This window comes from Ursus arctos, unplaced genomic scaffold (genome assembly GCF_023065955.2).
Source record: "Ursus arctos isolate Adak ecotype North America unplaced genomic scaffold, UrsArc2.0 scaffold_1, whole genome shotgun sequence".
NCBI lineage: Eukaryota > Metazoa > Chordata > Mammalia > Carnivora > Ursidae > Ursus > Ursus arctos.
Window position 1 is genome coordinate 79,815,718 of NW_026622763.1, and position 24,916 is coordinate 79,840,633.

A 24,916-nucleotide genomic window follows, 5' to 3' on the forward strand; every position below is an offset into this window, starting at 1 on the left:
TCTCACAGTATCAGCATTACTCATTGCTTTTCTTGCTGATCCTTATCACTTACATGTTTTTATTTCATGCATGGAAATTCAAATAAAAATTCCATACCATGCCAGATAAAATTTTGGAAACCTACATCATCTTGAAGTGTATTTTGGACTCCATGATTATCTGCATGGGCTGAAAGAAATTGTAAGAATTGGTAGTCCTAGTCAAAAAGGAAATTATAATCTACAAAAGTTGATATACCATGATGATGATACTTTGACTCTGATAATGTACCTATCACCTGTTAAGCTCTAGTCACCTTCATTATGGGTATTTATAGAATAGACATATATTCTACATATATATCTAGAGAGAGAGAGAGAATTTATATGTATTTTTATATAAGTACATATATTTATATCATATATATTTATATATTCATACATATAACTGTATTTGTAACATGATCCAAGTTTTGTCCTTGGCACATTGCTTTGGACCCATTCTTCCAGTGACAAAACTTTAAGCAATTTTAGCACAAACAGGAGTATAGTTCTTTTTTTGTTAATTAAATAAGATGATTTTCAGTCAGTTGAAAAGGCCTCGGATTCTAGTCTGGTTAGGCACTCATGGCAGAATCTTCTTAACTCGTATAAAACACATATGCCTTAATAAGCTTTTTATTATCCAGTTTTGTAGGCCAAAGTAAACCAAAAACAGAAAATCAGGAAGGAGATAAGAATATATGGCGAGGGAGCTGAACTGACAGGAAGCAGAAGTGTCAGATAAGCACAAAATGCTATTACTGCACAGTAGGCCAGGGAATACTTGTGATAACTCTGTAAGTCAGTGCTTCTCAAACTTCTTTTGCTGAGGAAATTATAAGACTCGGTAATGACTGTAGTAGAGTCTACGAATTGGGATATATTTATGCCCCGCATTTTTCCAGAGGGAGCTTAAAATGAAACAATTATAATACATTTTGAAAGTATTAGAATGGTTTTGATTATATATATTCTGACACTCTAAGTAGTATTCTTCTGTTATCTTTGGCAAAAACAGTTTCAAATACCACAAATACAGAGTAAATGGTATGTTGCTGAGACTTCACCAGTTTGCTACATAATAATGAGTGAAGCTTTTAAAGCAACACTGAATGAAATGAATAAATTTAAATGTTACAGTCACTGAGGAAGTGACTGTTGGGCCGGTACACAGGAAGTAACCAGGCTTCACTTTTAGAAGTCTCACGGTTCTAAGCACATGTGCTGGCATGTTCAGGACAACCTGGGCTCAGGAATCTCTCACACGTACCGTTTGTACATGAACCTTTTGTTCATCGGGGATGAAACCTACACCAGGTCCAGAGCACCTGAATGCAAGATTTTTCAAGTGACTCAACTTAGCATGCACTTCTCGACCGTCTCTAGTGGGTTCTGCAATGTAGAGTAGACTGAAGATAAGAGACTTAAAACAGCTTCTCCCATCATCTAGGAAGCTGGTGGCATAACAGGTTAAAAATATAAACAACTCTCATGTGATAAAGGTATGGCAGATGAGTATTATTAAAATATCGTAGGTGCTGAGATGATGGAGCAATTAGTTCTACCTGTGGAGTCATCTATGAATGGAAGGCGGTTGTGGAGCCTTGTTTTGAAGGATAGCTAGATACTCAGTGGGTGAGCAGGAATGCAAAGGACATTTTGGACAGAAGGAGAAATACGGGCCATGTCATCATGGTACTTACCCCAGAATGCAATTTCTTGTCCCTGGAAAATAGAGCTCTTACTTGGGAAGAATTGGCCCTGTTCATATTGGTTGAAATTGTGTTAGGACAGATGATGTAAAACATTGATTAATGTAGGTAGGTACTCTTCAAGACAAGACCTTACATGCTTCTAGTCTTACCAGCTTTCTTTATTCCCCTTCTTTGTTTTAAAACCCGTACTTTAAAATCTTGATTTATTCTTTTTCTTTCATTACTATTGTTTTTAAACAAAGTCAGTGATTTCAATCTGGAATGCAAAGTTCTTTTGTAGGTTGGATTTTTTTTTTTTTTTCAAAAATATGGTAGGCAGATGTTGTCATGGAATGATTTTAGGGCCTTGTGATGGATTTGTTCAGGACAATCCTTTCCCTCAATCAGGTGTCATCTTGCCTGAAGTCCCAGCCCACTCCAGGGAAATCCTGCTCTGCAGTCTGAAGTCAGGCTTTGGGATTTGGGCTCTGGGTGTTGATAATATCCCAGGAGGCTTTACTGAGGGGCCCGTTAGAAACATGCAGAGGCAGGAGCCGACATCTGGTCGTGATTAATCCTCTCAACACCCTGGCCTAATGCGGACTGGCCTTGGGCTCCAGCCAGCTACTCCCGAGAAAAGCCAGCCCACTCCCTCATGCTTGTTTCATGTTTTGCAGAGGCTAGTTCTTTGCTTAGGCTTTCTTACTCTCCCCTCTGTGTTCATTCGAACTTTAGAGGTAAAGGGACCTTACAAAAAAAATTGGCCCAAAGAGGTGGATTAAACCATGCGATGTCACCAGTAATCATGGTAGAGATAGTAGTACCCGGGCACTATCGACTACAATAGGTGCTGAATTATAAGGTCACTAGACCCCCTGGAAATTGTGGATATACTTCAGTGGGCATATGGAATATCCTACAAAATATATGACTGCCCCTCATTACAAATAATTACCTGGTCCAAATGTGCAGCTGTGTAGAAACTGTGGTATAAATATTTATTTTTAAGAAGTGAGAATCTGTAGCCTTTATTAGATTCTCAAAGGAACCTAAGAATCCCCAAAAGGGTCACTAGCAAAATAGTTGGAAACATGGCCTTCAGAGTGACCCAGTCCTAGTTCAAATCTGCTTTAGAATTGTGACTTGTGACAATGCATTTAACTGGCCTAATTCTTCGTTTCTTTTTTATAAAATGAGGGCAACAGTCCCCCATGTATTGGATTGTTGTAAAGATTAAATTGTCTAGTGCACATAATGGGTTTAGTACAATGACTACCCAAAGAAGAAAGTCATTAAATAATTATTGTCATTAATAATTGTAGTGTCTTTAATCATCTCTAGAACTCTGATTTTAGAAGCAACATAGCATAACAGGTACATGTCTGACTCAGAGGCAAGGACACCTAGCCATGCCAATAACCTTTGACAAATCACTTTATCTCTTTGAGTCTCCATTTCTACATCTCTTAAATAGTGGAGAGCAGTATACCTCTAACAAGGTTGTCATGAGAAAAAAATGAGAGCGTATATACAAAACATTTGCATAAGTACTGGCATATATTAGGTGCTCAGTAAAAGGGAGATGTAATACTCAAACATCTTGTCTCCTGGGCCATTCGTCCTAATGCATTAGAACTGGGTTAGGGCTGATGAGATTTGAAGCAATCCCAGGACATGGAGAAGACCTAAATCTTCTACTAGTTTTTATTTGTCCTTAAGTGTCTTAAGGAAGTTACTTTTTTGTCTTTACTCTGTTCTCCTTCCTCTTTGGGGAACTTCTTTTACTCCCTCCTGGCTTGAGGATGGATAGAGTTGGTTATGGGGTTGGCCAAAGATGAAGAGTATAGTCGCCAGAGGTGAGGAGTCTTGTTAGTTAGGGGTCTGATGGCAGTGAAATAGGAAAGAAAATGTCTCACTTTGTTCGGGCTGCTTTAGCAGATTGCCGCAGACCGGGTGGCTCATAGAAAACGAGTTTATTTTTCCCAGTTGTAGAGGCTGAAGTCTAACATCAAGGCGCCAGCAGATTTCGGTGTCTGTTGAGAGCCCATCTGAGGTTGACAGATAGCCATCGGCTTGATGTACCCTCACATGGCAGCGGGGGTGAGGGATCTCTCTCAGGCCTGTTTTATATGGGCACTAATCCCATTCATGAGGGTTCCATCCTAATAACCACACGTATTTGAAACCTATGTATTTGCAAGAGGTATGGGGGAGGAGGGACAAAAACATTCAGGCTATAGCAGAAAGGGATTTTTTTTCTTTAACAAAGGCAAGCATGACCCAAATTACAATGAAATAAATACTCTAAAATTACTGAGTTATATCCCTGGATAGTTGAATTCACTTCTATGAAATCAGTTGATGAGAGTTAACATTCTCATGTCCAAGTACTTACTTAAACATAGTATTAAAAGAAAAAGATAAAACCATAAAAAAATGGTTTTGTTGTTCAAAATTATTCCAGAGCATACACAATGGGCACGTACACGTTGTGAAGGATATTTAATGAGTCCGAGTTAGAGATATTTAATGAGCTTTCCATTGAATCACTTTCATCGTCGATCAAGACCAGACATGGGTATGCGTTTATGTCCATATAGCTAGAGAGGTGAACAAATTGTTGTCTTCTTCTCCTGCAACAATTGTCCTGCCATCCCCCAGCACAGGCAACAGTCGCCATATCTTCTGCCATCTGACTCTGGATTTGGATCGGGCTGTCTTCCAGGAGGCATCTGGTGGCATATTGTCCTTGCTGGTTTTGAACGATTTTTTCTTGAAGCATTACTTCTTTAAGAACTAGTCATTGTCATCTATATAGCAGAAAGAATAGTTAGGATAGAGAATGCTAAGAAGCCAGGACTTAGGCTCTTCTGATCTAGCTCTGACCCTGAGTGGCTGAGCAAGTCCCGGCCCATGGGGAAGTGCCTCCTCTTGTTCAAGAAATGATTTTGTACCCTCTTTGGGCATCACATTATTTATCTATAAACAGAAAAGGCTGGACAAGATGATCTCGAAGGACCTTTCAAGCTCTAAATTCTGTGATTATATTCTAAATGTTAGGACAACATGGCACTTACTGGCATCACCATTAATGAAATTACCCATCATTTATCTTATACAGAGAAAGCACACACCGAGAGCAACAGACCAGCCAAGCCTGAAAATGAGAGTGTGTGGATTTTTATCATGCCCACAGCTCTCCAGTGATGCTTCTGATAAATGTGTATGTCTTCTAAAAAAAATCCCAGCTGCCCCAGCGGTGACCTGACCTGCCTTTTTGTTTTGGGCTTGGGTACAGCAGACATGTTGTACTTCAGCGTAGTGCTCTGTATGCTAGAGACTTGGAATGTCGCTAAAAATGAAAGTTTGTGCATAGTACCTGTTGGTAAGAGATTATTTTATCCAAAAATAATGTCCTTATATCTCCTTATCTCTTATTTACCTCTTCACATAGACCTTGCCCCATACTTCACAGAGAGGGTTCACATGAGGTTACCAGGTGGAATCTCACTCAGATTTTATTTCCTCCATCCTAGAGATACCCATAAAGTTTCAATCTTTATCTTTCTTCATATCAGAGAGGACGAGGTGTCCTGCCAAGACTAAGTCTCTGCAAATCCAACGCTAGACCTCATTTCCTGTTAACAAGGCGAGGATCTTGATCCAACACTTCTGCTTCCTCTCTTCTTTAAAAATCTTACATCCAATTTTTAGTGACCCTCCCAACCTCCTTCTCAAGAGTCAACCCAATAGTCCTCCTTCCACTAGAGGCCAAAATAGACCAGAAGGACTTCTCGAGTTGTGTCTCACCTCACATGACTAAACCATTAAGGTTGTTTTTGTTTTACCCCGTTTTGTGTAACCTTAACCTCGGTCTTTCTGTGCCTTACTCAAAATTAGATCATAGAAATGGAGAGATTTCATTCTTGTTTGGCCTTTCCTGTAAATCTCATTTCCAGATTTGCTACAAATTAGGGTAAAGGTTAAGTGGAGTGGGAAAACAAGAGGAAGGGAGGGGACATTATGCTCTGTGGAGGCAGTCCACTCAGACGTTTTTCAGCTCTGATCGAATGCCCTCCTCGATCGATCTCGTCGCCTTGCCACCGCACTGTCTTCGGTCAGCAGCATGTGCTCCTTCGGGTGGCCTCTGCCATCCTGCGCGCCCAGCGCCCTCTCCGCAGGGCGTCTCCGTCGCGGCATGAGCTCTCCAGAGCAGCTTTCAGCACTCACCCTTTCCCCTGCTGTCAGCGGAAGAACTTCCTCTGACCATCTGCTACCGAATTAGTCAAAGTTTATCAACTTGTCCACAGGATTTCTCTCCCAACGCTGCACAGTTGGTCCTATTGTTCATTGTATGCCTGGTTTTCTCATTTCTTGAGGAAGTTTTATTCTTTTGTATTTTATTCTCTTAACCTGAACATGGATTCCAGATAGTTACTACTGTAAAAACTCTTCAGTGTTTTCCTTTCCTATTTTAGCACCGTACAACTGTAGTCTAGAGACCAAGTAAGAAAGAGATTTCTAGTAGGGAGACAGAAGAGCCTAAGTGCATGATCTCAGAACTGGGGTCAGTGTGTCTCTGGTTTGCTTTGGTGACCTGGCCAAGTTGCAGCCATTCCCTGCCTCAGTTTCCTTATCTATAGTGTGACTAAAAGCATTGTTCTAGTTGTTGAGTTCTACGAGAATCACTAGAGATAATTTAAGGAAGAATTCTCCAGGAAGAAAACGTGTCATACAAACCTACTGGTATGTCTGTTAAGTTTATTAGTTGCAGCAGCATCATAACAGTACTTCAAAAAAAAAAAAAGATTTTATTTATTTATTTGAGAGAGAGAGAGCATGAGTGAAGGTAGGGACAGAGGGAGAGGGAAAAGCAGACTCCCTGCTGAGCAGGGAACCCGATGCGGGACTCGATCCCAGGACCCTGAGATCAGGACCCAAGATGAAGGCAGATGCTTAACCACTGAGCCACCCAGGCGCCCCACATCATAACATTCCTAAAACTGCACCTGTGCCTTGTAGTGAGAACTTTCTACCCTAGTGTGAAAACAGGCATAAGGCATGTCCCTAATCTGTTAGTATTTTGAGGATTTTTCCCTCTAGGCTGCCTGCGGGGGAGAGGCACTGTGGTCCCCTCAAGTCGTTCGGTCGGCAGAGCTGACACCCCAGTTTGTTAGCTACCGCTGTAGTCTCTAGCTTGTGTGATGCTTCTGGCTGAAGATGACTAGTGCCCAGAAGGGATTTAGACTCAAATCCAGGCTGCCTATCCACACGTTGAGCCTCTGTGCACTTTGTAGTACGTGGTTTCCCGAAGATTCTGGGTAAAAGTACTCATCAGTCAGAGCTCCTTGCAAAAAGCTTGACAGTGTCCTTTATCGCGCTTGTTCTGCCAGAAGACATCATAGCAAATTGGTCCTTCACTGCACACCTCTGTGTTCTTTTGCAGACTAGCAGACTAGCAACTTTTTGGTTGTGTTAGAGAAAATTACATAAGTTTTTTTCTTTTTCAGCACCATTCAACAGAGCTAGTGGTAATATCTAGGAGACACATTACCACTGTCAAACACACAACATTTAAGCATAATGTCTCTCTGTGCCTGCAAATGCAAACCCTTGTTTCAAGTGATGTGACCACTTCCTTTTGTTTCCAAACCCCCTTTCCTGAGCCAACATGGTCCCTGCCAGAGAAAATGGCAGAATCAGGCTAGGTTAGCATGCTTGCCAAAGATTTAGGTAAGAGATATTATACAAATGTCTAAATTATTGCAGCTTGGGACTCTGAGATTTCTACAACATACTTTCACACAGTTCATTATTGTTAGTACTTGTGACTATTTGATAAGCTCCAGAACCTTGTTCTGCCATAGAAAATAAATCATTCCTAATGGCTGGTTTTTTCTTTTTTCTTTTTTTCTTTTTAAACTTGAACTTTTTCTGAAATAGCCATCCATCATCACCATACTTTTCTCTATTTAATACTGTTTTTTCCTTCCCTCTGCCCTAGGATGGTCGTCTGCGGATGAATGACCAGCTGATTGCCGTTAATGGGGAATCTCTTTTGGGAAAGTCCAACCACGAAGCTATGGAGACACTGAGGCGATCAATGTCCATGGAAGGAAACATTCGAGGGATGATCCAATTGGTGATTCTGCGGAGACCAGAGAGACCACTGGAGGTGATGCATATCTTGAGTTCCCTCAGCAAATTGCCCAGATGGCCACCTAAAATATGCAAAGTTCCATCACTTAGTATCATACTGATTCTGAAGTTGGGAAAATATGCCCCAGAAGGGCTCTGATGGATTTATGTGGCAAACACATGGTTGTATATTATAGGTATAACTAGAAAGTATAAAAATGTACATATGAAGTAAGTAATTTATCAAATGTAACAGGTCCATATTTTCTAGTTTTTTTCCCACTAGAAATTTCTAGAGCTTTGGACTTTATTTGTATAATAAACTATATAACATCTTTATATACTTTTTGATTGATGTGCTCATAGAGTCCATACTTTAGAAAGTTCTTAATCAGATATGTATAGAGTGCTTAATGTGAAGATTGTTATAATGTAGTATATTTCCCCCACAATGTGCCCATGGATAATATAGACCTGGAACTTAACTAATTTAAAACTTGATCTATTAAGCAAGCTGCTTGCTGCATGCTATTAAATAGATGTTTTTAATTAAGTATTTTTGCAGTATTTTATCATGATTTTTTATGGATTTTTTTAAATGTAAGAAATAAATGTATTTATATTACACAACTATATTATTAAATTATACAAGTATATTAATATATTTATAATAAATATAAAATATTCCTAAAACATTATTTTCTCTTATATATGAAAAATAATTATTAAATGCTCCTAAAAATATTTTAAGAAAAAAAGAAAACAGTTGATCATAGTTAAGAGTTAAAAAAAACATGAGCCCATGGCACAAATATTCTCTGAGGACAAGTAATGTTTGTATAATATAGTAATATGCAGTTAACATAGAATGCTGTTAACACACTAATATAAAATATTAGTTTTAATAATACGTTCAACTTAAAAATAAAAAGAAAGGATTTTTCAAATTAAACAATAGTAGAAGGTAGTTGAAACTCATAGTAGCTAAAAGCTTAGGCTCTAAAGTTTTGGATTACTTGAGTAAGAATCCCAGATTGTCCGTTTTCTGGCTATGTGAAGACATACATAGTTGAGTGCTCAGTACTCGCAGATGACAGATACTGTTGTCTTCTATCCCTTAATGTATCCTCATTTCCCAGCACACAGTAGACACTTAATAAATATTGTCGAATGAATGAATAAAAGATGCATCTGAGACCTATTTTATCTGAGAGGGTCAGCTGAAGTAGCAAACTTATAAACTATATCTCACTTTGTTATATTATCGGCTATTGGAAGAGAGTAACTGTACCTTTTTACTCTTCTGTACATAACCTTGTAAATGTTAAATAAATGTAAATTGGCCAATTACTGGAGACTATATATAATGAGCCAACTCGTTTTCAACATTTGTGTCTGCTTAAGTGACAGAGAGGCTGCCATGAATATTTAATGGGTTTTACTTATGTACATAGTTATAAAACCCTTATCTGTTGCTTCCATCCATGATGGAATTGGCTCCTTTCTGGTTTAATTTGATTCTTACTCTAGAGCCTCGGGATCCGTGGTACCCAGTTGGCAGGGATGGGCGTGAAGGATGCCCGTGGGCCCCTAAGCCACCCCTCTGTGCATCTGTGTATTATGTCTCCCTTAAGATTTCTTGGAACACAGATACTTCAACTAAGAGAAAACTCTGGGGGGCACTGCCGTAGAGTACCACACCTGTGCAAAAAGCAAAAGTTAAGGAAAAAAAGAAAAGAAAGAAAAAATGAACATGGTTGTTAAGTGTTACGTCCGCCACCTCTCCCCTTCCCTTTCTTCACATGTTTTTCTGAAACAGGCACGTGCCTGGTGGGTAAGCGTTCTGTATTTGGGCTCATCTAGTTGAGACATTTTCTCATGTCCATTCTTCTTCATTGCATGTGCCTCCACTCTTCCACTCTGTGGTGGGTTGACAATTACTCCATCAGAAGAAAGTACTAAACTTTCGGTTTGTTGCCCATCCTCGCAAGTGTCTTATTAATATAGCTCACTAAGAGATTAATTGGGAATTAGGAAATGGGACAAAAAACAATTTTGATGAGGACGTTTAAACAAGGTCCCTTTTTAGTTTCCCTAATATTTACCTGCTTTCCATGGGGAGTGAGCAGGCAGGCACTTGATGCTCTCAGCTCTCAGGAATCTCTGTAGTACCTACAAAGATTAAAGAACATTTTTTTCCTATGAAGACAGCAGCCTCTAATGTACAACTAATCTTTATTAAATTGGAAAAAAAAAAAAAACCCAAAACAAAGTTTTGGGTCTATCTGATCTCCCAGTTTTGTGTTTTACTGTGTTAAAGCGTATGTTGTGCACTCACGCTTCTGGTGTCTTCTCCTGCAGGGCCGCTATCACCCTCAGGAATAATGAAAAAGCAGCATCCCTGAGAAAAAGGTCTCAGCGCTGCTCATACATTCAGGCAAATCAATTAGTTGGATTTGGCAAGAATACCAAAATGGTTACTTGAACATTATATTGATATAAAAAAAATTGAAGAAGCTACTTAAGGAAAGTCAAAATATATAGTTGTTGGAGTATTTTCCCACATTACCCAGATGTACAAGATACGTAAACAGTTCTGATGAGGACCTCGTGAAGAATACATAATGAGTCCTTGATTGAATCAAAATCATTTTAAACAGAAACATGTTTTTCAAAGCACGAGCTTGAGGTTCAATTGTAATTCTATTTGAGCCTGGAGACTTAGTATTAAAAAATGGGTTATGACCTGTTTTTTTCAATCCCCCTTCCCCAAAACAGTTCCCTCCCCACTACAAGCTCATCTTGGTAGAAGCAGAATATGTTTAAAAATCCATTATATTTTTATTGGCCGGGACACTAATGGAGGGCTCCCGACAGCTCTATTTTACAAGCTGAATACTTTAATTAGGCTGGTTACTGATCAGTAGTTGGGATATCGATTGTGTCATTTATCAAAGAGCTGGGAAAGCAGAATATTTTTCTTTTTTCTTTTCTTTTCTTTTTTTTTTTTTTTTTTTTTTTGGTTCTTGTTGTTGTTGTTAAAGCACAAGGCTACGTGAAATTAAGTCCTACCTCTCCTGCCTGCCAGAGCTCCAGCTTTAATTTAGGAGTAGTTTGCTGAGTTTGGTTTGACCAGCAATACAGAGGCAGAGGGTAACACTGGGTGTGGGAAAAGTGTTATTAAGACGAGAAGCTAACAGACCTGCAGCAGCTGAAAACATTTTAAGAATGCAGTAACTGAATGTTTTAAATATTTTGTTTAGCAAGATACGGAGTTTTTGTAACTGAGAGGAAAGCATAATACAATTGTTCGGGCCAAATGCTTTGCTCAGAAGTAAAGAGCTTTGGGGATCAGATCTGTGTTTCTGTTTTCCGCCTGTTCCTCTCACAAATGGTCAAGGGCACAACGGTGAGGTGGCTTCTACATGACTTCCCTGAATTCTGTTAGACACGTAGTCCGAGCAGGAGCAGAACCCCATTCTCCATGTCTCCATCCTCTTGAACAAGGAGCTGGAGCTCTCCGTAACTGGCCCCTGTCTGCTACCTGTTCACACCTGTGCAACAGGCTTTGTGGGCGTGTTACTCCGGAATCAGCCATCTTGAGGACACTGTGAATTGTTTGCAGGCTGTCAACATCCAAATAGGAGGGGAAGATATCCAAAAGTGGGGAAAAAGCTCAAAAGGACCACTGCCTGGCCTTGTCACAGAGTTTGTTTTAGCTTCTGGCCAACAGACCTGGCGTGTGCAGTGGGAGACACTCATGGCATTTGGGTAGCAAACCTGCTTAGGTTCTGACTTGTCCTAGAGCATATGCACTTAGTCGCTGAGGGAGAGAGAGAGGAACCAGCTGGCTGGCAGAAAAACACCCTTGGCACGAACCGTTATTCTTGTGTTGACACTGCCACAAGCTGTACTCCCAGATGGAAGGAAATTTGAAAGACGCCAGTTGTAAGTGGGGGGAAAGAAGAATAAAGTTAATCTTCTTTGGCGTTGGCCATGAGTACTCCGAGTCCTTAGCACTGCATTGTCAGTATTTTTTGTATTTCATAGTCAGAGATGTTTTCACTGATAAGGCCATTTTGATTTTCCAGTTGAGAGTGTCTGTGCAGTAGACTTTCGGGAGATCACTCATAAATGGATCATTCTCCTACTTTGCTTTCATGAACCAAGTTTGAACACACTCAAAAAGCAAATGCTAATTTTTACCTTCATCCCTTAGGAGCCTGCAGAGTGTGGGGCCTTTTCGAAGCCATGCTATGAGAATTGTCAAAACACTATAACCACCTCCAGGAGAAATGATAATAGTTCATTGCATCCATTTGGCACTTACAGTTCACAAGACAAACAGAAAGGTAAGAGTCTGTCCATTTCCATTTACTGCAAATGGCATGAGAAAACAGAAGACTATCTTTTTTTTTTTTTTTTTAAGAAGGACGAAGGGAAGTTAATTAGACTAAGTGCAGGCTTTGTTACTCTGAGTCATGAACACGGAGAGATGATGGGTGGGAGAGCTGACTCAGAAGTTGTGAAGCAGATTCCTGGCATTGCCTCCAGTTTAAGTGACAGTTTCTATGCTTGCTGCCCCACACACGGAGGATTATGTGTAAAACAAACCAAACAAAAACAAAATGGCAGAATGGAGAACCAAAATGGCAAACTGTGATTTTTTTTTTTTTAACAATCCTGTAAGTATTGGATGTTACCTGATGTAAATAACTATTAAACTTAAAAAAAAAAATGTATGGACTAGTATTAAACCATAAGATGGTCATAACATGATTCACAGATTCTAGGAAGAGTGTGGTAAATACCACAAACCGAGACCATTGTGTAACAGCTGGAAGGTTCTTATTATTCCCTCACTACATTGTCTTTCCCTTATTATCCTGTACTGGTAGAGCTCTGGATATGAGACATTTGGACTTTGCTTTGTTTTTAAAAAATCATACTTTAGGTCACCGAGAATTTTTTTTTTTAATTTCCCTACATGTCCTTTTTTTAAAAAAATAAGTTTTTTAGTATTGCAAAGGCAATACATATTCATTACAGAAAATTTAGGGAAAAGCAATAAAAAGGAAATTTAATATTACTCCTACTTCTAACTATCAAAGATACTAATTGTTAACATTTTTATGTCTGTATTTCAAGTCTTTCCTTCATGCAAACATGTGTATATAAAATGAAATGAAAATGAAATACACTATATATATAATATTTAGGAAATTTGCTCTTTCAATTAATAACACAGTATGATCATCTCACTATGTCATTGAATATTTTACAGCATCACATGCAGTGATTGCATAGTAATTTGTTGAATGCAGGTACTATTTATGTAATCGATCCCTTATTTACATTTAAGATGTTACCAAAATTTAACTACATGGGAACAAGTTCTAACCTCTGAGAACTCCATCAGAACAGGCTTATCCATCTCAGATTCCTCTAGAATTAAATTGTTTCATCAGAATGGGATGTTGTTTTTTCCTCTGACTTGGTCCATTTTAGTGAGAGTAGCAGCAACAGCTGTGACCATTTATTTATTAAGTGTTTACTGTCTGTTAGATTCTGTGTTACGCAATTTACATGCACACTGGAAGTGGGTAATACTATTATCCTCATTTTACAGATGAAGAAATAGAGAGTGAATAATTAACCCAAGACCACGTACTTGATCCATGCAGAGCCTGGATTCTCCCCCTATCTCTCTGGTTCAAGTTCATTCCCTAAACCACAGCTTGGACCCTGTCTTACATTGGTCCCTTGAAACTGTTGAAGTCCTTTCACCTGACACCAAGAATGTCATTAAAAGCTCACTTAACTTTGTATCAGATAAAGAAATACTCTGTCTTTTCTTGTCTTCTTTAAGAAATTAAAATTTGTCTTGACAAAGTGAGATCTCTTTCTGAGACCTTAAATCACAGTAGCAGGAGAATCTGGGGAAGGAACAGCAAGTTTTCCATAGACCAGAACGGCTTTCTCTCTACTGTGCCCGTATAACGATCAAGAACATTGCCATGTGTATTAAAATATCTAGGCTTTACATAATTTGATTGGCATTTAATTCTCAAGCAACATGTGATACAGTGACAATCCAAGTTCAGGGTTTTATTCTTAATTATACCAGTGACATCCAAAGGAGTAGTGGGCACGTTATCCCCTATCTTGTTTCCTTTTTTTTTTTTTAAAGGTTTTATTTTTTAAATAATATCTACATCCAACAGGGGCTTGGACCCACAATCCTGAGATCAAGAGTCACATGCTCCACCAACTAAGCCGGCCAGATGCCCCTCATTTTTAGTAACTATAAAATATTGACACTGGAGTGATAATTACACAGAGTATTTTTAGAGTACTTCGAGATATTCAGGGAAATGGGACAGTTATCTCTAGAGGGGACAGCAAAGGCCAAAATAATGAAACTATAGAACTAGTTAAAGTGTAAGGATATACTGGAAAAAAATTTAAATAATAGAGTCCGGTCGAAGCACATGCTAAAAATAAAATGTCATAATACTTCGAAACTTTAATAGAATGTTTTAGTTTGTATTTCCACTGAACAGTTAGGTCCTTTGGGCACATGGGGCCACAGACAACCACTGGGAGTCTGTCTGTTCTCTTCTTCTTGAGACTTACCTCCAGGTAGAACAACTTTTTTACACCAGTGAAAAACCACACAGGTCATTTACCTACAAGTTCCCTGCTATACTTCCTCCCCCCATGTTGATTTTCCAAGGTGACAAAAAAATCCACTTCTTTCAAGAAGGGATGCACTGAACATTACTTTTTTTTAAGGCAGGAAAAAGCTATTGCTGTTATTTCTTCGTAGATCTGTTATGCAATGATTGGGTAAAGAATTAGGCCTATCAAGGCATAGACCCATTAAATTTTAATCATAAGAGACAAGTAGATGAAATTCTCTGACTCTTCTGTAAGCCTATTGACTTAGAGATAAAAATGCATATAATAGAACTTGTGAACGTAATGCCATAGAAGAATATCATGGTCATCATCTGTCATACTATAAACATCTAGAATTTGGGGAACCGTTGAGAATTTCTGAGTTTCAGACGCACATGAGGTAGCAAGAGGCCGGTAAGATTCATGAAACGTACATGTTGACTCAACACGACCAAGTTCTTTAAGGAGCCGCTTCAGAAAAGCAAGATTGAGTTGACAAAATGTAATGTCTAGTGAGGAAAGGAACTGTTACAGCCAAAACATTCACTTCTTTTTTCTTCTCTTTTTCCTTTCCTTTGTATATTTAAAAATCCAATGTTGATATGCTGGGTTCCATCTATTTTTGTAATAATAGTACATACCACCCACAGTTCCTTGGTTATTTTTTATAGATATATACACATACTCCTGTCAAGCTGTTACATGGAAAAGGCATTTTTTAGAACTAACATTTGTAGAAATTGTAACACCAGAAAATTCACATTTGTGTTGGAGAATTGCTAGCATTGCCTGCAGTAGGATGAGTGTGGTGCCCCAAGATGCAAGGGGTCAGGATGGGGGCTGTGTCCCAAGGGTTTACTTATAAAATCCTATTGAGCATTTAAATGGTAATAAAGAATATGAAATACCAACACTGTATTTTCTGAAGAATTTTGCCGGTAGATCTCACCCCTGGCCAAGTAATGGTTAAGTAATAGTAATAAGCACCATTTGCCTCTGCTTTGTTATTAGTTCTCTTTTCATTGCTCTCACCTCCTCCTTTTGTGCTCTACTCTTGCTTCCCCTCCCCTTTCAGCTCAACTGCACCCCAGCCCCATGTGTGAGTCACCCATCGCCCTAAGTCTGCCCAGGATCACCACCCAGTGAGGGTCCTTAGGACTTCCATCCCCACCCCAAATCAAGCCCCTTTGGTTCTGTGTCCTGTCTCACTGGATCCATGTTCCCTGAGGTCCTTTGAGCAGACACATAATGTATAATTATTCCTAATGTGCCTTCTCTGGGGAACCAGCTTGTGTCCACTCCTCTGTAGCACGTAAGTCACTCCCTCTGGAGTGGTGTACAGAAATTGCGTTATACTTTTCAGTTTGACTGATGTTTATTGGATATCTCCATTGGGCAGGAAACACCATCAGGGTTTAAAAAAAAAAATACAATACTGTTATGGCCCTTAAGAATAGACTTTAATTTTTTTTTAATTAAAAAAAATCTAAATCAGGTGCCATCAAACTTTATCTGTAAAGGGCCAGATAGTAAGTATGTTAGGCTTTGCAGGCCAAGGGATCTCCGTCTCAGCTCTTCATCTCTGCCTCTGTAGTCCAAAAGCAGCCATGAACAGTATGTAAATGAATGAGGATAACTGCTCAATGAAACTTTATGTACAAAACCAGATGGCGGGCTTGTTTTGAACCAGGGCCATAGCCCCCTGAGCCCTTGTCTAAAGTGGCAATCCCTTTCACTCTTCTTTTCTCATCTGGCGCTCGCAGGATGGAGTCTGTAAAACAAGTAACAATGATAAAAAAAGATGATTACAATAAGGGTCATTGGGTCATGAATGAAGGACTTACTTGAGGGTGCGCTGTCGACATTCACAGGCATATATATAGGTTGACCTCAAGACTTAACCTTGTACGCGTGATGAAATCCAGAAATATTATTTTTTGAAGAAAAGAATTCTATATTTTCACACTGATAGAGGGTTAATAGAGGTGTTTGGGCCATGAGAAAATAAATTCCTTATAGCATCTGAATATGTTTAAAAATGTACCAGGGATAGAGAGTTAACAAATACGATATTTACCTCTGTACCTATAGATACTTTAAAAATATGTAGATTGTTCATGTGGATGAAATAAAAATTAAAGGTGACAGAGGCACCAGAGAGGCTCAGTTGGTTAAGCGCCTGACTCTTGATTTCAGGTCAGGTCATGATCTCGAGGTCCTGGGGTCGAGCCCCATGTCAGGCTCCCTGCTCAGCAGGGAGTCTGCTTGTCGCCCTCTCCCTCTGCCCTTCCCTCCCCCCAGTGCAGTATCTCTCTCTCCCTCTCTCTCTCTCACTCTCTCTAAAAAAAAAAATGTAAATGTAACAACTATAATGAAACAAAGAATCCAGAGAGGATGCTGAAGAAGAGGAGGGAAAGGAGAAAAACGACAAGGAGGTGTTTCTCTATAGTCCAATAAGAGAGATAGATATAGATACATAGATGATAGATAGCTCATCGCAAAAGCAACATGTGATAAATGTTATAAATGGAATGATTTTCCATAATAGTAATAGATAAACCCCAAATGTCAGTGGATAAAGACAATGAGTATTTTTCTTGTCTTATCGCAGCCCAATGAGGCATGGTAGCAGGAGCATGGGAGCTGTGCTCCATGCAGTGATGGAGGGACCTGGGCTCCTTCCATTGGTAGCTAGGCCATTTTCTATAGGCTCATCCAGTGCTGCTTGCAGCTGGGGGTTGAGAAAGGTGGAGAGTGTGAACCCTTTTGTAACCGCTGACGCTGGGGATGTCAATGACCAGAACAACTCACATGCTATCGGCAAGAACTAGTCTAGGTACAAAGAAGGCTGGGAAATGGGGTCTGTATGTGCAGGAAGAGAGGAGGAACGTAGAGTAAGCACTAGTCTTCTCTGCCACTGTTCTAAAAATATTGAGACGGATCTTGAGAGAAGGGTGGGACTTTGATAGATAGGAGTGGATTTTGCAGTTATGTAAGCAAACACAGTGAGGCAGGAAAGCCCAGGCTTGTGGTTGGGGAGCTGAGGTGGTCTTGGGTAGCTGATGTGTGATCAGGAGCTGATGTTGCCTGCCAGGGGTGGAGACCTTTATTCTCCAGGCTGTTGCATGCAACTGAAATGTTTCTGAGAGGCCAAGTTACATGATCACAGCTGTGTTTATCACCAGTGTGAAAGGTGGGCTAAATAGTTGAGGGTAGAGAGATTAGAGCTAGTGGAAAATGTTGTCCCAATAGGTCCCTTGTCTGCAGTTTACAGTGTATTCTTCTGTTCTGTTTCTCTCAGCAAGTGTCCGGCTGCCTGACTGCCGCCATATTACCAAAGCACTAGATCACTTGGGTGGAGGGAGGTGCAGGGATACAGAGCTGGCTGCCTTTGCTCACCATGCTTCGATACCCCAGTCACCCTGCCCATCAGATCTCCTGCTTCCAGCCTCCTACCCAGGGACATGTCGGCACTGCTGGAACTACCTCCATTTTCTACTAGTCCCTGGGGCAGAGCTTGGAGCAGGGTTCGCCACAGAAGAACCAATGGGATGTATTTGTATTTATATGTATTTATGGTATAATAGACATTATATTTTACATCATATAATAATACATAATGTATAACAATATATATGACACATACATAATAACACGTAATAACTAATATAATATAATATAATATAATATAATATAATATAATATATAATATAATGAGGCTGATTATAAGGAATTGGCTCATATGATTATGGAGCCAGGCAAGTCCCAACATCTTCAAGGTGAAGGAGCAAAGCCAGAGACCAAGCAGAGCCAGCGGTGTAGTCCCGCTCTGAAAGCCCGCAGACTCAAGTCAATATTTCTGTTTAAGTCCAAGGGTAGAAAAAAGTCAGTGTCTCAGTTTGAAGACAGCCAGGCAGGAAGAATTCTCCTACTCAAAGGAGGGTCAGCATTTTGGTTCTACTCAGGCCTTCAGCTGACTGGATGAGGTTCACCCACATTATGGGGGGACAGCCTACTTTACTGATTTAAATGCTAAGCTCACCCAAAAAACAACCTTCCAGAAACACCCAGAATAAGGTATAATTATCTGGGTACCCTGGGCCCAGTCAAGTTAACCTTAAAAGTAACCATCACATCTGGCATGTGGGCAAGTCAAGCAGCTTCTGTTACCAGCAGCATTTCACAGGGATAAAGACAGTTTTCTCTTGTTCCAGAAATCAAGGGCAAATAGGGTCCACCTTTTACCACATCTCTCACTATAATAGATACACAGTAGAGTTGAGGAGGCGTAGAAGAATAATCTTTCAGTTGCTTATTAGCACTTTGCATTTGATAAATCTGTGGGAATATGCACCATCTTATAGAATCCTTATATTCCTCTAATGAAACTATTCTCATCCCCACCTTATAGATTTAAAAACTGAGGCTTAGAGAAGTTGGATGGTTGGGCCACGTTCACACAGTAGTGGGAGCCATGACTGGAGACATGGCTCGCTGCACAAACTTGACTGTCTCCCAGGTCGCGCTCTCGTGCTCTGCATACATTCATTAGTGCTGGTAATAAGGGTAAGTGTTAGAGGACATAACGTACGTAATGCTTAGCACAACGTCTGGCACACGAGAAGATCTCAACAGACCTGCTTGTTATTGGTTGTACTAAGATGCAGGAGGCATGTCTATTTCTTCCAGAGTAGAATAGACTGAAAAAGTGTGCATTTTAAGTAGGTGAGAAAACCAGGTCCGACCCTAGTCTTTTGCTTCCAAGGCCTCAAACCCACGTATTTCCATTGTGGCATTGATGCAAAAAGAGTATTTTTCCCCTTCTACCATCTCTAAATGGTGAGTAGATAGATACACAGTATCTCATGTTTTGTTTTGTTTTGTTTTGTTAAGTACTTTTGTCACAAAGGTAAATACGTAAATCACCACATAATCCAGCATATTCATGAGAGAGTCTTGTTTATAAAACCGGTAAGGCATGGAAGAGATGGCTTTGTCCATCTGCCACAGAACACACGTCCTGAGCTACTGTCAGCCTCTCGTAGGTGGGAAAAGACATTCAAGATGCACGGTCTTGGCTTGCCATGGTTTGCAAGCCGGTCACCAGTGTAAAAACCTATTAGCAGGCTTAGATTTCCTCAGACAGGGCTGCTTTAGCTCCCATACAAATCCTGAATCAGTTCTGTAGGAGGACTTATTTCTTCCAGGTTGGTTTTTGTGTTGGTGAAAATTGCCTCCGTTGAGACGGACTGCCACAAAGCCAGGCACCAAACAGGTCTGTCTCCCATTGACCACAGCTGCATTGTTTCTTTGGTTTTTAGAGCTGTTGCTCCCCAGTGACGGATGGGCCGAGGCTGAGGTCCCACCTTCTCCACCACCACATCCCATTCTGGAATTGGGCACTGAAGATTACAGCCACAGGTACTGACAAAATGATAGATCGTAGATGTTCCCCATTACGGTGTTTCCGGGAAAACCCAGGAACCTGATTTTTAAATTGTTTCTTTCCAGAATGGAAATCTCATAGCATCAATAATTCCTTTTCAGTGAAAACTCCTCATAGCTAAAGTTAGCAGTTTAGAGTGTCCATATTTTGCTTCCTGGAATTTAAGATTCATCATATATTATAAAATGTTGAAAAAAAATGTTGAACTTTCTTTGATCATGTTGAAAAACCAGAGAACTCAAAAGGTTCTATGGGAAGGTATAAAACAAACCTGAGAGGACATAAAGCTTAGTTGTTTTTTGTGGGGTTTTTTGGTAATTGGCAAACCCTAAAGGTATTTTAAAAATAAATGTTCCAAGAAAGTTAATGGAATCTAAAAATTAAAGCAACACCATATATAATCTAAAATATTGAAAAGAGTGCCCAATATTATATCCACTCTGTAATAGAAACCAAAAAATCAATAATTTTTAGAATCTCACAAGCATGAGAGAGAGAGATTTACTAAGTATACACACCATCTGACTAGTGGAATTCATAGATTTTGTTCTTCTGATGAGTTTTAAAAATCATTAACTTGTCCCTTTGCTATTTTCTGTATTTATTATGGCTGTTAAAAACTGTGTATTTTATTCCATTCTATGTCCCAGGATAATCCTGTGAAATTTTTTCATTTTTCTTGCAGCAATGCTGGTGTCATTCTTATTATGCTTTTTATTACAATCTGCTAAAAATAAAGCAACACAAAAAGAGTGTAGCTAACTCTATTAGCTGGAAGCCTACCTATATTTAGCTATCTCTGATTCCTACACTTTTGAAGTCAGCCATCTGATTCAAATACAATTTCACCAACTGGATGGATAATTACAGTAATGTTCTAGATCAGTTTTCTAGGGGTTTCTTGAAAGGAAATGTGGACGTATTTAATTTTGTCCATTCATTTCCATTGCCCTCCTCAAACCTGAATCAAAAATGACAGTTTGGTGGCCATAATAAAATGCGTTTAAAAAATAATTTCATTCATTCTTCTTTACTGTTTATCCTGTGTATACATGCAAAAATGGTGGGATAATGCAAAGATGAATCAAATATAAACCCTACCCTCAAGAAGGTGGTAGGCCAGTAGGTAAAAATGACAACTAGCACACAAGATACAAAGTGATATTTACCAGAAGGAATAGAGAAAATGCTATGCTCTGGACATCCAAGGCAGAGGAGAATGCTTCCAGATAGAGGAATCGGGGGAAATGTTATGGGAAAAGAGACATTTCAACTAAACCTCAAAGTATAAATTGGAGGTGCACATGAGAAAAGCCCAGGAGGGAGTGGAATTTCAGAGAGAGAGAAGGGTAGAAGTAACAGCATGGCAGTGGGGGAAGGAAGTTGATTGGTGCAACGTGTATCAGGGCTGACTGGCCAGATGCTAAAGCCCAGGGTGCAAAGATAAGGAATACAGACTTCCCTCATTAGATGGTCAAACCTTATCGTGGGGTTTCAGCAGACCTCATGATAAGACCTGGGTTTTAGTTGTGTACAACAGGCATTAAGGAGATGGAGAAAGATTAATATCCACTGGGAGCCAGAGACTCTTTGGACATTTTCGAGGCCAGTACAGAAAAGGTACTAAGGATCTGTGCTGGGGAGGGTGGGGAGAAGCTTTCAGATGAGAAGCCTCTTCAGGTGAGAGAGGGCATCGGAGATATTGCAGACATGGAATTATCGGGAATTAACAATGGCCTTTTTGGCTTCTTCAGTGTCGCCACAGATTTCTGGAGGGGGGGCATGGCAGGAGGTGCTGATGACAGTTATCAGGTTGAGTGAGTTCAGTTGTGGATGGGGAAAGCCATAAACAAGGACAGTCTGGGGACTGGCAGGAGAAGAGAGGGCTGGTAAGAATGAAGAGTGGAACAGCATGGCTAGAGAGGAAGGGACAGAGCCAGAGACATTTTTGAGATGGAAGGAACAAATGTAAAGCTTTGAAACTCTTCCCCTTGGGATCTCGTGACCCGCACCATCCTGCAAGCTGCTGCGTTGCCTAGGTGACCGGCAGCAGCAGGGGGGCTTTGGCTGCCTGGAACTTGGGATGAAGGAAGGGTTGGAAGGGAGCCAGAAGGGTTGAGCAAGGGAGGCTGCCCTGGCTTTCAAAAAAAAAAAAAAAAAAAGTTAAAAGCCCTCTGAAAGGAAAAAGTGGTGCTTTTAGGGATGTAGCCAGCCTTGTGAAACAGAAAACAACTATTCCATGAGAAGTGAGATGCAAATGTGATCAAACTTCATGCCTGTATCTTGAACCAAAATGACATCAGGAATTTACTGAAGTTACTTGTAGTATCATGTCACCAGTTATTGGACAAAAGTTAAGAATATATGTGTCTAAATAAAAAATATAAAGGAAGTATATTTTCTACTGTCATATGTCAGGGAGGATTTAAGGCAAATTAGAAACAGACAGAATATATTGAATTTTATTAACAGTTCAGACAACATTTGGTTGTTCTCTACATGTTCATATTTTTCCTCTCTCCGTTCTCTCTGGGTTCTCTGGGTCTGTCTCTCCCCTCCCTCCCTTCCTTTCTGATGCTACTCTCACTCATAGTAGCCAATTGTCAAAGCCTGTTCATGGATGGACACCTGGGACTTCAGATTTGTTTTTTTGGTTTTTTTTTTCCCCCATACCTCTCAAAATCTTCTTCTCCCTCCTTTTGATTTCTGACAGTTCTCCTTGAACATTCATGGCTGGGTCTTACATGTCTTTCACATTCCTGATTTGTCACCACATCCAGGACACTGGCATATGTTTCCTGTTACCTTTATTTATTCATTAGGCAGCATAATTTGACATTGGGTATCATTTCGATTTGATAGATCCCCTGGTTGTTCATGCTGAAAATGTGGCCTTTATCTAAAATGTGTCTTTGGCCTGCTGTCAACTTGCAGCTTCCCACAGCCTCCAGCCTCCAATGCAGCCCACTCAGCCACGAGCACATGCTAACTTTCTTCAAAATTAAAAGATGTCAGATTTTATAGTTAATCACTGTGTCACCCTTTCCCTCCAAAAACTTCTAACACGTAGCGTAAAATTACAAATGGTCTTACTAGTATCACTCACATGTCTAAAATATTTTCACACTAATTCAATCCCACACGTCATTATTTAAGTGCACTGTGTGCTCACATGGGCCATATGCACTATATTGGCTCTAATCCTGTAATTTCTCATATTACACTTCCCTCCTTAAATATCAGCCTTATCTTGCCTTATTTCTTATTTCGTACCATGGCAAAATGGGTCCTTCTATCGAAGGTTTCAAAATGTACACTTGGTCACATTCAAAGCAATGGCAACAGATGTGTAAATCACTGTCATCAATTTAATGGATATATTCAGGTACATATAGTGTGTATACACACACACACACACATGCGCACACACACGAACACTTGTCACATTCATTTGTACAAAGCAGCTTTTTATTTCTTTGTCCAGCCTTCATTATATGTAAACACTTGTACCAAAAAACTCACTTTATTTAGACAGATCCTTACCTGATGTTATCGCATCAAGGGGCATTGCCACTTTGCTTTTTTTTAAAATGGGGATGGGGATCATTGTTTCCCGAGTGTCTCAAAAAATTTGAGTTCTTGTATTTAATTTGTCAGTGAATGCCTCGTTTGGTAAAGCAAGACAATAAAGTGAGTTAAGCAGTGTGTTCCTCAGTTGGGTAGATTCTCATAGTCTCCCTTGAGCAGAGCTCTTTCAATGCAGTGCCACCTAAGTTTTAATGAGGAATATTCGTGTTGGTCCTAAACTATCTCCCTAATGGCTTTCATTGTAACACAGGGCATCTGTGTGGCCTAACGCTTTGCTTTCCTTTTATTTCATGGTATGTGCTCGCTACCGAAACACAAAGCTAACCTAAAATGCAAGCAGCATAAGACAGTGAGTGAATTTGCCCAAAAAAGGGAACGTTTTGATGTCGTGGAATCAGTATCAGCAGCACCCATGCCCCAGGATGGCCACCATTTTAGCCAAAGCTTTTGTGGCTCTGAGAGAGATAGAATGAAGAAACCACAGTTCTGGTCCTCACTTTGCCATTGGCCAGCTGTGTGACCTTGGAACAGCAGCCTCCCCTTTGGGCCTCAGTGTCTTATCTGCAAGATGAAGAGTTAGACGAGGTGACCTTTAATGCCTTCCGGCTCTTAAATTCTCGGATTCTGTGAAGGCCGTGAGTCTTTCTGACACTAAAACCACATCATCACAAGAGATCAAAGGATGTGAAACTAAGTGCAAATAAATGTCGAATAACACGTTTAAAGGCAAGTGCTTCCAAAACATCAAGGCTCGGGGGGAAGCTCATGTTCACAGTAGCCTCTCAGAATTCTTCTTTAAAATGGGCCGAAACAGTCAGAGCGTTGCTGTTATGCCAGGCCAGTGTCCGTGATCCTGGTGGTACAAGCTGTTTGGTCACAACTGGGGTATTTTGTCATCACTCCCTACCACATCGAATATACTTTTATATGTCACTGGTTTTATCTGTTGAAAATGTAAGCCAGACACCAAGGAGGAAGCCAAAAAAACAAACCAAAAAAAGCTTTATAAAGAGTAGATTTGAATTTCTTGAGAAACTTGCACGAAATCATGTATAATTTCTTCACTGAAGAGTGTCTCAGGCCCTCTCTAACCTACAGAAATAAAGAAAAGATTTAACAGCTCACTTTTTTTTTAAGATTTTATTTATTCATTTGATAGAGACAGCCAGCGAGAGAGGGAACACAAGCAGGGGGAGTGGGAGAGGAAGAAGCAGGCTCCCAGCAGAGGAGCCTGATGTGGGGCTCGATCCCAGAACGCCGGGATCACGCCCTGAGCCAAAGGCAGATGCTTAACGACTGAGCCACCCAGGCGCCCCCAGCTCACTTTTATTGAGCTCTCCTTGTGTTC

At 40.1% G+C, this 24,916-nt stretch overlaps 1 protein-coding gene across 7 annotated transcripts in view; it reads left to right on the plus strand.

Moving 5' to 3' along the window:
* PARD3B (par-3 family cell polarity regulator beta) overlaps window positions 1-24,916 on the plus strand; it is a 980,939-nt gene that overhangs the window by 576,296 nt on the left and 379,727 nt on the right. For all 7 annotated transcript variants that reach the window (XM_044381230.3, XM_026492130.4, XM_057304240.1 and 4 more), the window contains 3 exons: window positions 7,720-7,890; window positions 12,073-12,205; window positions 19,856-19,955. In XM_044381230.3, coding sequence (XP_044237165.2) covers window positions 7,720-7,890; window positions 12,073-12,205; window positions 19,856-19,955 — 404 coding nt within the window. The remainder of the gene's footprint in view (window positions 1-7,719; window positions 7,891-12,072; window positions 12,206-19,855; window positions 19,956-24,916) is intronic.